General features: G+C 39.7%; 1 protein-coding gene across 1 annotated transcript in view; it reads left to right on the top strand.

The window, feature by feature from the left end:
* LOC120935721 (titin-like) overlaps window positions 1–16,546 on the top strand; it is a 433,372-nt gene that overhangs the window by 174,484 nt on the left and 242,342 nt on the right. Inside the window, exons 12-16 of the mRNA XM_040347780.1 lie at window positions 3,755–3,796; window positions 4,472–4,498; window positions 5,394–5,429; window positions 9,130–9,174; window positions 15,782–15,826. Of these exons, the coding sequence (XP_040203714.1) occupies window positions 3,755–3,796; window positions 4,472–4,498; window positions 5,394–5,429; window positions 9,130–9,174; window positions 15,782–15,826 (195 nt within the window). The remainder of the gene's footprint in view (window positions 1–3,754; window positions 3,797–4,471; window positions 4,499–5,393; window positions 5,430–9,129; window positions 9,175–15,781; window positions 15,827–16,546) is intronic.

Raw genomic sequence — 16,546 nt, 5'->3', positions numbered from 1 at the left:
ATGTGTTACTTCTCTGGCTCATTTAGTTTTGTGTAATTAGAACTAGAACTATAGAACTGTGTAAACAGTAGGCTTTTTCAGCACAATGGGTAATATTAGTCTGACAAATAATAAAAGGGTACACTGTCCCTTTAACACATCAGCATAAGAATCACCAAATAATGTGAATGCTGTGCAGATAAAGTGCAAATCCAAAAAATATTCTTGTAAAGGTTAACAAATACTAGGTGCAGATGAAATGTTCATAAAAGTGCTGTGCTTTAATAAATTCAACTTCAGTCAAAGTGCCAAATACTTGCCTCCCACACCATTGAATTCACACACTTCTTACCAGAAGGGTTGACCTCTAAGCTATAGGTGGCCAATCAAGCTTGTGAAATGTTAGCCTGCTAAATTAGCACCAGTTCTAAGGTCCATTTATAAAGTCAATTAACTCAATCCAAATGGTAGTATATGACCAGAAACAAGGAAGGAACAAAAAAGGCCAATAGTGTAATACCGTTTAAACCAAATACATTTATTATATAAAAAGGTACTCACAAAGGAAAAGCTTAGGGAACAGCCTGTAAGTACTACAGATGAGTTCCAGTCTCCTGACGATATCTGTTGTGATGAAACATGTTGCTCTGGACCTATTTATTCAACACTAACTTTGTAATTACCTTATAGCAAGGTAATACATATAGGCCCAGATTCACAAAGCACTTGCGCCGGCGTATCTCGAGATACGCCGCGTAAGTAGCAAATATGCGTCGTCGTATCTGTGCGTCTGACTCAGAAACTAAGATACGCCTGAAAATAGGCTTCATCCGACCGACGTAACTTGCCTACGCCAGCGTAGAGTGGGCGCATATTTACTCTGGTCGTATTTGGCGCTCCCATTAATCTTCTATTCACATATGCAAATGAGGGAGATACGCCGATTCACGAACGTACGTTTGTCTGAAGCAGTGCGCGTAAAGTCATACGTCCAGCGCAGAGTTATGCCCCATAAAGGAGCAGCATCCATGCAAAGGGAACACAAGCCGACATGTTTTACGTAGTTTACGTAGGGCGTGAATATGACTAGGCGTAGGTTACGTTCACGCCGTAGGCAGTGATCCGGCGTATCTTAGGGAGTAGTTCCGACGTGATTCTGAGCATGCGCACTGGGAATTCATCCACGGGAGGGCGCATGCGCCGCTCGTTATACGTATCTGTCTGGCGCTCGGCCCATCATTTGCATGGGGTCACGCCTCATTTGCATGGCTCATGCCCACTTCCACATACGCCGGCTTGCGCCTAGGAAACCCAGCGCAGTTTTGGCAGCACTGGCTTTGTGAATCCAGTGCTTGCCTCTCTGCGCTGCGTCGGCATAGCGTAAAGGAGATACGCTACGGCGGCATAAATATGCGCCGCTGTATGTGAATCCGGGCCTTATTGTTTTTAAAGGATGAACAAGGCTTTCTTTTTGTAATATTATCTTGCAATTTAAAACTAAACCATAATTACACAAAAAAAAATGACATTGGAAATATGAATGAAAAAAGCTTAATTGGTTAATAAACTAGAAATAAACAAATGAAAATAAAATAATCAGAAAAATAATAGTTAAGTAGGGAAGTAAAAGAAGAATTCAGGGCTGATTAGCATAAACTAAATGGGTTAAAAAAAAATGTTAAATAGGGGGCAATGTTTTTTACTTATCAGGTTGCAACTGACATCATCTGTAGATGGAAGTGCATCTCTTTGATCTGAAAATGAAAAAAACAGAGTGGGGTAGATTCAGAGAGCAATTACGCCGGCGTATCCATAGATACGCAGCGTAATTGCTAAGTAGCGCCGGCGTATCTACTTTCTGTATTCAGAAAGCTAGATACGCCGACTTTAGCCTAAGATACGACTGGCATAAGTCTCTTACGCCGTCGTATCTTAGGGTGCATTCTGATGCTGGCCGCTAGGTGGCGCTCCCATAGATGTCAGCGTAGAGTATGCAAATTACATACTTACGCCGATTCACGAACGTACTTGCGCCCGGCGGTAGTTTTTTACGTCGTTTGCATACATTGTTTTCGTCGTAAGGCTGCTCCTGCTATTATGAGGCGCAGCCAATGTTAAGTATTGACGTCTTTCCCGCGTCGCGATTTGAAAATTTTACGTTGTTTGCGTAAGTCATCCGTGAATGGCGCTGGATGCCATTTACGTTCACGTCGATACCAATGACGTCCTTGCGACGTCAATTACCGCAATGCACGTCTGGAAATTTTAGGGACGGCGCATGCGCAGTACGTTCGGCGCGGGAACGTGCCTAATTTAAATGATCCACGCCCCATACGGGATCATTTGAATTACGCTCGCTTACGCCGGCCCCTTTTACGCTACGCCGCCGCAACTTTACAGGCAAGTGCTTTGTGAATCAAGCACTTGCCAGTAAAACTTGCGGAGGCGTAACGTAAATGCCATTCGTTACGCCGCCGCAGTTTTGCGCGCCCCTACCTGAATCCACCCCAGTATATACAAAAGTAACAATGTTGCTTTGTAACTCTCTATTTCACTTCCTCACCTAGCTAAATTAAACTATCTACATATTCTCAATAAGCAGTAGAAATGTGCACACTGAAATATTTTGTTTCGGAATTTCGGTTTCGTCCGGAAAATACATTTATTTGGCTACTCCTGAAATTAATTTTTAATTATTTTGTTTAGTTAAAAAATACATTTGTACGAAAATCCAAATTAATTAAGGTTGAATCTGTCGATTGAAGGCTTATGGTGTCTGTCGGATGTTCTAAGAAGATTTGCCGCGATCGTGCATATCTGGTCAAATTCTCTGCCCACAAGCTATAGTAGAATTCTAATGATGTTTGACTAGTAATAATAATTAATAATAATAATAGCCTATGAGCAGAGCATTAGACTGTAAATGTCTGCTCGCGGGGATCGTATGTTTTTAGCTGCTTTGTCGAATCTTCATGTCTCTATAATGTCGAATAATCGAGTCGAGTTAGGTTAGATACATTCGACTACAGGTAGACACAGAACGCTTTTGTCACCGTCATGTCGAATATTCTATCTATCTATATTGAACTGTTGTCGCAAAGATACAAAAATATAATGTATACGAAAACAAAGCATTTTTTTATGTCAAATCTTTTGCGTTTTGGACTCTGTGTGTTTGTTATCGAAGGAAAAGCACTTTTAAGCAAGTCATCACTGGCAATTCTTGTTGCTTTTAATGTGAGTTTATTCACAATCAAAACTCACAGAAAATAGACTAGATATACTGTAGGTTTTTCGCAGGCGCTTCAGGAATTATAACTCCTGTTGCATTCGAAAGGCACTACCACCCACCAAATGAATGAATGGAGCCTTCCTGCAACCACCTCGTTGTGGTGCATTTATGGGGTTAAAACATCTAGTGAGGAAGTGATACAATACCATTTCACTGACTGTCAAATGCTCTTTTAATAGTAATCCAGATGTGGATTGTTCTTCAGAGAGCATTGCAAGTGTAAACAGGGCCTTAGGCAAAGTAGAAATCTAGCCTTGACATAGTAATATAGCGTCATGGAAAAATTGCAAATGTTGTTAGTCATATGCAGCCTATTTGTATGCCATATAGTGTATGTTAAAGTCCATATCTACAGTATGTGTAAACTATAGGTCATCTACAAATGTAGATTTATTAAAATTAGTTATCAGTAATATTTTTTCATGCATTATGCAAATTGGTACCATGGTTTTTCTCACTTTTTTTTTTGCTCTTGTTCTGCAGAAGAAAAAACAGAGGAAAAAAAGCCAACCCCCATTAAAGAAGGTAGGATATATATAAACTGCCAAACAAGGTTTCCTGTTATCCAATGTGCTTTTTAAACCAACGTTCTATAAATTTTTTCTGTTGTATTTATCAGTTCCCTTTACCTGAGCCTTCTTTTCTTATACCTACTTATGTTAAAGTGAATGTAGGTATAGATTCATTAGTTAATGCTAATTAGTCACAACAAGTGAAACTTTATGTTTATAAAATTCTCTAAATGTTGTGATTAAAGAGACACTTCACTTTGCATGATGAAGTGACAGTGTCTCTGTAAAAGGCATCCTCAAATCCTACATACCCACCTTACCTGTAGCCAATGCTGAATTTCACAATCTAGGAAAGTGGTAACATCACTCCCCCAAACATGTGATTGTGCTCGGGCCTAATTATTGGCTGCTAGGCCCCAAAAAGTCGCATGCTACTCTATGCCTGGAAGGTTATTTTCACTGGCTGCAGAGGAGCAACGATCTGCAATGGAGCTCAGGTAAAGAGAGAATATCAAGGGTGGGTGAGCCCTTTACAAGGAAGGATAATAATGGATTTGCCTTTAGTAAATAATACCCAGTGTCTCTTTAGTAGAAAAGGAAAGTTGTGTGCAACATTAAACAATAAGCACTAAACAAAAGCATAGTCTCTAGAATGTAAAATGTAATATAAAATGTTATATTCTTTCAGCAAAGGTTTCCAAACTGAAGAGAAAAAGTATGTCAATCAAAAGCGGCTTTTCATTACAGCTTAGAGCTTGCTAACAAAATACGCTGTGTTTTTCCCAACATTTTCTTATTTTGTTTGGCTTTTGCTTATATATTTTGTCTGTGGATGCCAGGAGGATTTTATATTTTGCAGTTTATGAGTTATATACAATATATGAACTTTTTTTATTTTCAAGCACAAATCAAAAACTATATAGCATATTTTTGTTTTTCTTTGTACAGTCATTTCTTCAGTCCAGTTTAGAACTTTTGATAATCTGCCATTTAGCAAATACTGCAAAACGCATCTTTGCCTGAACTGGGGCTTGTGTTTGTTTGTGATATTTACATGGTCATAAGAATTAAGCTATGCTATCTAATGCTCTATTTGTAGACATTCTTTTTTAAATGATAGAGAAATACTGAAGACAATCGCTTTCATGTATAGCTTAAAATCCGCAAGTTATGCTATTATTAATTATTACAGTAGTTTATTTAGATACCAATTACCTATAGTTACAAAATCTGAATGACCAATATGCAATACTGAGTAGAATGCTATAAAAAAATACCAACAGCATCTTAAGGAGATGGAGGAGTAGTATATGGTCACATGGCCACTAGAAAATCCCAAGTATGTAGACTATTGCTGAACTCTTAATAACTTATACAGTATTTACATTTGGTATTTCCTAAGGTTACTCTAAAGTTTAACATGGACCATGTATACTAAAATCCAGAATATGTTTCATCTAAAGCGCAAAACAGGCACAACTTCCCACTGTGTATTATTGCTTCCCCAGTGAACCTGAATAAAGTAAATTGGTTTGATGACTACATAATGTTAAACAAGTTACTGCCAGTTAACTAATTTATATGCTTATATTCCTTTTTTATTCAAACAGAAGAAAAACCAAAGGAAGAAAAACCCTTACCAAAAGGTTGGTGTAAATGTATTCATTCACATAAATGTATGATAAATAGCCTTCTACAGCAGTTAAATAGATTTTATTGGGTAGTGCTTGCCAGAAGCAAAAGTCAGCTAATGAATGGCTTACCCGGATGCTAAAGTATTTGATCCATGATATTACAGAATGAGGGAAGTATTTATAGCTTATTTTATATTGTTGTCTTACTTTAAGTTGTGTGGAAAATAGACTGAGAAGTCCAGCCTAGTTTTTCCTTTCTCAAGTATCAATCTTTTTTAACCACTTGCCGACCAGCTCACGCCGATATACGTCGGCAGAATGGCACGGCTGGGCAGATCAACGTATATATACGTTGCCCTTTAAGAGCAGCATTGTGGACGCACGCGCCACAAGCTCCCTGACTTTGCCGGCGGATCCCGCGGACTCGACATTGCACGACCACGCAATTGTCAGTTAAAGCGATGCAGTGCCGAATCGCAAAAAGTGCTCTGGTCTTTGGCCAGCAAAATGGTCCAGGGCTTAAGTGGTTAATGGAGTCACAAGGCATTCTCAAGGACACAGTAATATACACAATCCGCACAACTAAAGAGCATTAAACAAAACTCCAACAAGAGTCTCTACATGCATATGCCAGTATATAATAATTACAAATTTGTTGTAATTTTTTGTTTGTACTATGGCCTTTAACACAGAAAAGATAGTGAGCAATGTATGACAAATTCTAATGCCGCATACACATGACCGTTTTTCATGATGAGAAAATGCCATTTTTTTAATCGGTCATTAAAAACGATTGTGTGTAGGCTCCAGAGCATTTTTCTCGACGAGAAAAATGGCTATTAATAATTTAGAACCTGCTCTATTTTTGTTTTTCACGTCGTCGTTTTTCTCGTCGTGAAAAACGATTGTGTGTAGGCTTTAATGACGGGGGAAAAAACGTGCATGCTCAGAAGCAAGTTATGAGAATGGAAATTTGCATAATCAGCCCAAAGGGTGGCACCATTTGAATGGTGAATAGTGCCGTCGTATGTGTTGTATGTCACTGCGCTTTGCTTGAGCATTTTTTTTTCATGATCGAGTGTATGCAAGGCAGGCATGACAAGAATCACATCAAGAAAAACTTTGTTTTTTTTCCATGACATGAAAAATGGTCCAGTGTACGCAGCATAAGTGTTGTAAATGTACATCCCTTCCAATATGTTTGCTCTTACAGCAAAAAATGAAAAAATAAAGTGGTTAGCCACATAATGTTTATGTGCATTCCTCTCAAGAGGCCTCAACCCTCATGAATGTAGTAGGCTGGCACTTGGGAGACGTTATGCAAATATGAAAAGCTTTGATGAATTAATGTCAGTCTGAAGGAGTTGTCATTCCTGGGCAGGTGGAATTTACTTGCAGATTGTCTTAAGAAATGCTTACTGATGTCCAATGAAAGGGGCAGACCAAAGACAGTAATGCTAGATGATGCTGGATGCCCTTTACCTAAGAAATCTATCTAAATTGCTGCAGCTTCTAATGCACATTGTGAGAATCTTGCAATGTGCAATGAAATCAGAGTGAATATTTTCACTATAGTATATATAGTACATCAAGCTGAAATCCAGCTTTAAAAAAATAATAATCTATAATAAACTTCTATAATTTTTCATTAATCTATAAGTAGCAAATATGACTTTGTGTGAAACAAATCAAACGTAATATTTCTAAATGCACAACTTAGCCTTGCGCTTCCACTGAGGTAAATGTTGCAGCGGAATTGAAGTGCTTGTAGCTGGCCAGCTCAGTATTTCTGACATCAGCTGCATTTCTTTTGCTATAAACAATTAATGTAAAGCTGAAGGGTCCCCTTGGCATCTACGGCATTCTACACTTTTCGGGAAAAGGGAGTAGCCGCTCCAGGTGGGAACCCAGATGAATATCCTCTGTTGCAGACAACTCAGGTGCAGGCAATGCACTTAGCAAAGCAGGAAAAAAAATTGTTTCTGGACAGCCGCACTCTGAACAAGTTGTAGCCTTTATTAAAAACAGGACAGCACTACAAGTCACAGCAACATAAAATAAAACCTGACTTCTGACACGTTTCACACTGAAACTAGTGCTTAGTCATAGTCATTCTACACTTTTCCCTGCCTGTCACTATCCACTATATTGCGTGTTAGCACAATGTATCACAGTGCTTTTTTTATTTCTTTAAAACATTTTAAAAATTCAATTTATTTAATTCTACGCAGGCCAGCAAGTTATAAAACATTGCTGTACCTTGTAATGCATTGCATTGCAATAAAATCTATGCCTGGAGCATTTTAATGCAATGCACACTACATAGCACTACATATTATGAAACTGCATATCTGACATTACTACAAAGCATACTGTAGGTGGGAAACCAATCTTCATACTTTTAGGTTGCTTATTTACATTTTGGTGTACCTTACATTTTTACCATTTCACCAAAAAATGCAATTTGCAAATATGTGTTCTTTAATACCTGAATACAGTTTTATATTTTAGATTTAGTAAGTATTTTGTATACAGGCATTCCCCTTCTTTTAAGTACACAATGGGGGTTATTTACTATCGCTGGAAAGTGCAAAATCAGGCTCACTTCTGCATAGAAACCAATGAGATACCCCGTTTTTTTTACCAGGCTTATTTGAACAAGCTGGGGTTAGAAGCTAATTTATTTCTATGCAGAAGTGAGCCTGATTTTGCACTTTCCAGCGATAGTAAATAAACCCCATTGTGAACTTTAAAGTGGGGTATGCCTGTATGTTGTTTGCTAATGAAAATGTTGAACTGATAAAAATTCTCAACATGCTCAACCAGCATGGATTTATAGTACATAACCACTAACATCATCTTTTTTATGGGTTCTGTGCTTTCAGAAAATGTAAAATAGTGAAACATGATAAAAAAGTGAAAAATTGCAAAATAGGTCTGGCCACATCCTCTTATAGAGTTGGATAATGTGGTAAGGGGGTTAGAACTACCATCATGTTTTTATTGTCTGTGCTAGGGATATTTACTCTTGAATACCACTATCACCAAATAGGAAGTCCAACATTTTGAGTTGATCAGGAATAGAGTGGAAATCTTCAATAGGGGAACATCTGTTTACATGACAACTGATGAATAGCGATTTCCAACACATTCGAAAGATATCTTCTTACTTCCTTTTGATTCTACAAGACAGAAAAGAAAGGGGAACCTCCCTAATGATTCATAGATAAAAATATGATTTAAAAAAAATGACATCAATTTTATCCCTCCCATACTTAATCCTTAGTAAAAAAAAGTTTTTGCTTAGATATACTTAGAAGAACTCTGTGCTTCTTGAATTTTAACAATTTTTTTTAAAAATAAAGCTGTGTTTCATTTATTTCCCCAAAAAACAATATACAAAAATAAGACACAATTGCATTCAATTGTTATTTATTTTTTTAAATATGAATATGATTTCTCTATTTAAACATATAAAACTGGACAAATGAATCTAAGTTATCCCCAAAGCTTTAATTTGCATCATTTGAATTCCAAACTTTCTGCCCTAATTGATTGCTAACAGTACAATACCACACAACTTTATTTACACATAATAAGACAACAATGTCTTCTGCATGGCTTCATAATTCATGATGACTAACTTTTAGTTTCAACACAATGGTACAGACTGCATGTTCATTGCTATTATCATTTCTATCATGTTATACAGAAAAAGAAATACCTAAGGTGGAACAATTGCCACCAGTTAAACAAGGTACTGTACAGTATGTAGATGAACTATGTGATGTGAATTGTATGTGGCATCACATATTATGAGTATGTTATTTGTAAGAGTAAAGGATTTATAAAAATGCATGTGTGCCTATCTGTAGGTATATATTAGAATGCATGTAGTCTTATAAAAAAGGGCTTCAGGGTACACTTTTTTAAGGCGATAAAACAGTGAAGGATAGGATCTCAGTAACTTTTAACTTCTGAAAACAAGATTATAATTCACTCTATAGAATTAGGGCATCTAAGCTGAGAATAATGTTTCCAGGTAAAGTGTTTTAAGACAGGTTATATGAGGAATTTTTAAAGTCTAGATATCTCATTCAGGTTGCATGCATGCCACTCAGTGTGTAAAAGGCTGCTAGCATTTCTCATAAGAATGCCCAATACTGCCTACTCACTTATTGGTAGCTGTGTGCATATTTTATGTGACTTTAGGTACATTTTAAATACGTTTCTCAGTAGGAGCCTCTCTTTTCCTACAAGCCGTTTAATTGTAAACAGCAGTTACATGTACTGTATAAAGCCCCTACGTATTGTATGTATTTTATTAGTAAACTTGCAGTTGTTTCTTGATAAACACACAGTTTAGAGAGTGATCAGATAAGTCAATAACTCATATCCAAATTACATCTGGGTCCATTTATTTAACCATTACATTACCACACACAAAAACAGCAGAGTGGTGGACATCTATTTTTGAAGTGGGTTTATAAAAATCACTCCAGAAATGGCCTTCTGATAGCAAGTGTGACCATTATTCTCAATGAACTGAGCTATCTTTGATACAAGTGACTCTGTATCTTACAGTAGGATTGCTGTGATTGGTCATAAATGAGGATAAGCGACAGCTCAGCCTGAAACTAAGCTCAGACCAAACTTTGGATGTTTAGGAGTTTGTATGAACATCTGAACTTTAGCTTGTGGATGAACACCTGAAATTTAGCCAGTTACCCCCCTGTTCCATTGGAGCTGTGCATCATATGTAGAATCAATGTAACAGTAGAACAAAGAGACTCACCCTTTCATAGGGGAATCAGAGTGGGACTTATTTATGCATCCATCATTCCACCAATAGTGAAGGTGGTTCTACATACAAAGGTAATGCTAAGTAAAAAGTCGTGGAGAATTTCCCAGGAAAGTTGATATATAGTGACCCCAGATGGTATGTAGTAATAAAGTATCAGATTTTATTGGACTCAGAACATCATTACAAAAACACAGCCAAATGTATGGTTACCCGTCACCAAAATAACAATGTTGTTATCAATTAAAAAAATCATATTTCTACCGCTTCTATATATGGTAGCTTCCCACTGTCACTAATTACTAATGAACTAAATATGTCATGGGAAACCCCCACACCTTCACTGGTATATTTTGGCACCTGAGGGCCCCTGATGCTGCCTACAACCACCCATTGACATCAATGGTTGTTAGTGGCTGTATGCATTTAAATAGAAACCTCTTAGTACATGGTGTATATAAATAATAGTAACATCATCCTAAAGATCAGTTAGAATAGAATTAGGACTTAAGGGACCCCAAAGACCCAAAAGACCAAAAAAAAGGAAGGGGCGAGAGGACTATATCAGTACTGTATGAGCAGGTAAACTCAAAGAGTAATTATATAAAAATATATATACATTTATTAACATGGTATCAAAAATACAGACATAATCATAAAATACATCAAAATACAAGACAATGAACATATAGCGAGACCGGGCCATACAAGTCACCGAGCTAGAATAGTCCCCGGAGGGAGGATTATGGTGAGAGTGGAGGTCACGCAGAGTGGAGTCTCAACTAGTTTCTCGACCGAGTCGCTTCGTCAACAGAATTCTAAAAATTATACATAGTTGTTAGCAAACAGGGCTATATATACATATATATATATATATAAACATGCACAGGCCAACCAAGTGCCAACAGACAAATATTAAAGTATCAATTGTACATAGAAACATTAGAGAAATACTTAGGGGAACAAGCGCTGTGTGGCTTACCTATAGAGAGAACACCAATCTGCTCGGATGTCACAGCCGACCATGGGAAAATCTCCCACGGCGACCAAGGGGGACAACTGCGGAGGTGGACCTTTTTAACTAGATACATAGGGGCACCGTTAGTTGAGGCTGTCAAATAAAGTATAATGCGACATGGTGATGGTGATAACATGCCAACGTGATAAGTGTAAAGGAATTCTGGTAATGTGAGGTACGTGAGGGAACCATGAACCTAAGGAGATGCGAGGGAGTGAGGTAGTGAGGGGGAAGGGGAGTGGGGGCGAGGAGATAGGAGAGAGGAGAAATAAAGAGAAAGGAAAAAACAAGGGGGAGGGGGAGAAAATAAAAAGAGAGGGGGGGAAAGGGGGAGGAAAGTGGAAGAAATGGGGAGCAGAGGAGGTAACGAGCAAAAAAGGAGAACAAGGAAGGGGAGAAAAAGGAAAGGGAGGAAGAGGAACAAACATACTACAGGAACAGAAGGGAGAGGGAGGGAAAGAGGGGAGCAAAGAAGGAAGGGGGGAAAAGGAGGGAAAGAGGGGAAGATGAATATACAAGGTCAAGTAGGAAAGAAGGGTAATAGCCAGGGAGAGGGAAAGAGGAAAAGCACAACAGAGGCATAAGAGGAGAAAAGAAAGAAACAACTGAAAAAGGAGGAAAAGGAAGGAAGAGAGACCAGGGGAGGACAGAAAGTCAGGAAGAGAGAGAGGGAAAGGGGGGGGTTGGAGGAAAAAGGGCAGAAAAGAGGGGGGGAGGGAGAGGGAAGGGGGGAAGGGGAGGAGGGGGGAGAGAAAGGGGGAACAAAGGCTAAGGGGAGTGATGATGTTAAAAATACCTGTGTAAAAAGTAGTAACTAAAATATGAGGACCCTAGGACCCAGTTGCAATATGTACAAATGAGCGGCAAGTGGTTGTAAAGGCCGCACAATAATACTGTTAGCAGTGTGAATTCAGAAGTGAGGTCTGATGCAGTCTCACCAACAAGGGCAACCTATGGAAAAGGAACAGGCGTGGTAAGGAACAAGGATCAAGTCCAGAGGTAAGCTCAGTGCTGAGACCGATGATGTAACAGGCTCAGGCATAGATGTCCATCTAGGACACTGGGATATATGGAGCAGTAGACTTACTTGTTGCTGGGTAGAGCAGCGAGAGTCCTAGGGCCTGGTGTCCAACATATCCAAGGCAGGGCTCAGCCTGCTTAAATGTCCCTGACACAATGACATCATCGCAGGTTGGCACGGCGCCAATACGCGGTGTCACTTTGTCAGACCGCCCGCATGATGCGATTGTGGCAATACGTCGCGCGCAGGCATGCACACAATGCACTTAGACTCAGACATAGCCGTGCCACTGCAAGGGCAAGTGCGGCCGACCCCAGGGGTGGGGCTACGGTCAGACCAGGGGGGGGACAAGGCCACCGATTGGAGAAGAGCCCGCGGGAGGCCGCCCACCGAGCCAAGAGGAGTAGGCAGAGACAGACAGCGCTGGTAAACTTGATAGACAAATAGTTAATACAAAAGAATTATACAGTGTACACGTTGACAATAAACATCATAAAGTTCATATGGGTATACAAACACCCTGCATGGAAATTAGTAAAAGGCATTTAACATAAAAATACCCATAATAATGGGCAGGCAGCAATTCTTTAGCAGACATGTATCTGAATACAATGTCAGAAGCAATACAACAATAATGGAAATCAATACATGATAGAGAGAGGAAGGGGCAGAGGAAACCAGAAACTGGGGCTGATAAATCATGGAGGGATATAGTTTATTCTGCAGAAGCTAGGTGGTTAGGTTACAGAAATGATTTGAAAGAATTGACCTCATTGAGGCCAGGTGGTATCATGGCATTGAGCCACTCGATCCAGAGCGTCTCTCGTTGTAGTAGCACTCTGTCTTGATCCCCACCCTTTGGGTCAACAGCCAGTGCCTCTAGAACCATGGATTGCACCGCTAGAGAATTATATTTATGGTGAAGACCTATGTGTCAGCCAATGGTGGTCAATTTCCCATTGGTTGAACAATAGAGGTGGTCACCAATGCATTGTCGAAGTTCTTGAATGGTCTTGCCAACATAGAACGCATGGCAAGTGCATAGCATCAAGTATATGACACCGGTGGTTCCACAATTAGCTTAAAATTGAGGGAGCCTGTGTGTGTGTCCCTCCAGGATCCATGGGCATCTGGGGCATTTCCCACACCGTGATGTGCCTCTAGGTCCCAGACGGGGAACATCAACAGCTTTGTAATGGCTACTGGTCAGACGGTCCTTTAGTGATTGAGCACGTCGGAAGACTAGTTCCAGAGTGGTGCAGATATGTTTGTTCAGAGTGTGGTGGTCTGACAACAAATGCCAGTGCCTATTCAAGATGCTACATTACTCATCACTTTTTTATCACTAATTTATTAGCGCAGCGCCAACCTTTGGGTTTTTTTTAATTTAATATTCAAGATGCTACACAGTTGGCCATGGTGTGCTGAAAACTTAGTAATGACCTTTGTGGTTGGTTTCTTGGGGATGCGTGGTGCTTTGTAAAGCAGAGAGATTCTAGTGCAGGCTTTGGCCCTATTGAAGGCTTTCTTTAGAGTAGTTGGAGTATACCCCTTAAGAGCAACCGTTCTCGTAGGGAGGCAGCCTGGGCATGGAAATCCTCATCTCGTGAGCAGTTTCTTCGCAGGCGCAGATACTGTGCAAACGGAATACTGCATAGCAGGGATTCGGGATGTGCACTAGAGGCATGTAACAGCGTGTTACCCGCTGTAGGTTTACGGTACAGATCCGTGCCCAGGAAGCCATCAGGATTTTTGGTAATCAGGAGGTCCAAGTACGAAATCTGTTTGGCATAAAAGGATACGGTAAAGAATAAGTTATCTGAATTTTTGTTCAGTCTGTGGACGAATTTACCAAGCAGAGTCTGGGAGCCTGTCCACACAATGAACAGGTCATCAATGAAGCAATACCAACACAGTACTAATTGTAAAAAATTATGATAAGCTTCAGTAGCAAATGTCCTCCTCTCCTTTGGGTTTGTCCCGAGATATAAGTTGGCGTAGGAAGGGGCACAGGATGTGCCCTTGCCACGCCTTGGCATTGTAGAAAGTGTTGATCCTCGAAAATAAAGTAGTTAATGGTAAGAATAAATGTTAACAATTTCAACAAAAATTCATTTAGGGGCCACGTGTGATCCTGTTTCATCAAGAAGGATATGGCCGTCAGGACTCCCTGCTCGTGGGGGATGCTCGAGTAGAATGTCTCGACGTCAATCGCCACGAGGAGGGAGTCGGGAGGGACCTGGATCCCCTCAATGTGCCGTAGAAGGTCAGATGTGTCCTGAATGTAGGAGGGTAGACTTGTGACATGGGGCATGAGGGGAATGCAGCGGCTGTATGCAGGTATGCGCCACTTCTGGAATAAAGTCGCACATGCGTACAGATGTAGATTACTGAATGCAGACTGTTTGCGTTCACAGCCTTTTGTGCCTAATATACCGGTATATGTACATTGTAATTAGGGTTGCTCCTGTGTTTATGAGCCCTTACTGTATACTGAGTCAGCTGCACTGCATCCTAAAACATAATCCTGCTCATTGTACAGAAGTAACAATGCTGATTCCTTTTCTGTGAGGAAACTGGAGGTGGAAAGGTGTCAAAGGAGTTTGATATGTCACCATCCTAACTGCGTGGTGTGACAGGTTGAACAGTATTCATATATGTATGTAACTGGTTTATTCAGTTGTTTGCCTAGTGTTTCACTTTATATTCTTTGGGTATGTCACAAAAACACAGCTTCATTGGTCTCAAAACCCTGTTTCCCTTTAGGGCATGTCCCAGAATTTTTTTTCACCTTGTCCATGTAGCTTTTTTTTTTTACTCCCTATTACATCATCACCAGGTGTAGGTACTTCCCTAAAACGAAATCTTACGAGAGCGTTTTCTCTACACATGGTGTGAGCAGGCTTTTGAAAGACAAGGCAGTGGCATGCACGTGAAAACTGAACAGGGGGCACATGAGGTTAGAAAGGTGGAGCAAAGGAAGGCTAAAAATTCTGGTTAGGATTTCAATTCAGAAACATTACTGGGATTGATATACTAAAGACAAATAGGCTGTCCACTTTGCAAAGGAAGTACCACTTTGCAAGGGAAACTGCCTCAAAGCTTATGAATTAGGGGACGCTTCATTGACTTTTATCCACCAACCATGTGCAAGCATGAATGCTGTTTTTTTTTTTTTCTTGCAATTAATTGGGTATTTTTTGCAACGTGATATTTCACTACATTTACTAAGCCCTGCGGAAAATTCCCTTGCAAAATGAACAGCCTATTTGGCTTTAGTATATCAACCCCCCCCCAGTTGTCAGCTCAAACAGGATGTTAGAAGCACACTGAATTTCTGGCAGGTTAACAGATATTTTTCAATACAGTCCTTGCAGTGTTTTTAAATATCTAGAGCACAGGGAGTTGTGCATGTATTGCAGAGATGTACTCACTGTTTTTTTTTGTCCTGATATAGTAATTACTTACTCCGAAATTTTTTATAAATTATGTTATCACAGAATGGATGTTTTACATTTTTTCAGATCAAGAAGTACCTAAAGTAGAAGAGCATGTGCCTATAAAGGAAGGTAAAAAATGTTTGATGACAACTTGGTTGCCTAGCACAACTAGTATAGTACTGACATTTCCACTGATCCTTGCATGTGGAATTTTACAGCACTCACCACAAGCCATTTGCACATGTACAGCTAGATTTTAGTACAGTTCTAAAGATTCTTGTACAACTTATTAGCCTTTATCTTGAAAAAATGGGTACATAATAAAGTGTTTAAGAATGTAATAATACAAGTCAAGGAAAATTTTATTTAAAGTAAACAGGGGGAGATTTACTAAAACTGGTGCACACAGAATCTTGTACAGCTGTGCACAGTAACCAATCAGCTTTTAAATTTAGCTTGTTCAATTAAGCTTTAGCAATAAAACCTAGAAGCTGACTGCTTACTTTGCACAGCTTCACCAGATTCGGTGTGCACCAGGATTAGTAATCCCCCCCCCCAGTGTTTATGTTAGAAGACAAGATTAGAAATGTACAAAAAAATCCAGCCCTCTGAATGTACTGTCCCAATCCTCATATTTCCCCCCATGCTGGTGGGCTCCCTGGGTGTTTAGATTCTAGCCCCAAAAAAATGCCAGTCTGTCTGTGCCTGCACACTAATATCTCATAGTCTTGAAGAACCCATACTGCATTAGAAACAATCCATTCAAGTCAATGGGATGTTGGGGCCCAGTTTTGAATATCTCAGATCGATCTTCTGAAATGTAAACCACCAGGGAGGCCACCATCGCTG

This window comes from Rana temporaria, chromosome 4 (genome assembly GCF_905171775.1).
Source record: "Rana temporaria chromosome 4, aRanTem1.1, whole genome shotgun sequence".
Lineage (NCBI taxonomy): Eukaryota > Metazoa > Chordata > Amphibia > Anura > Ranidae > Rana > Rana temporaria.
Note: the sequence above shows the minus strand (reverse complement) of the source record. Positions and strands in the feature narration are given on the sequence as shown.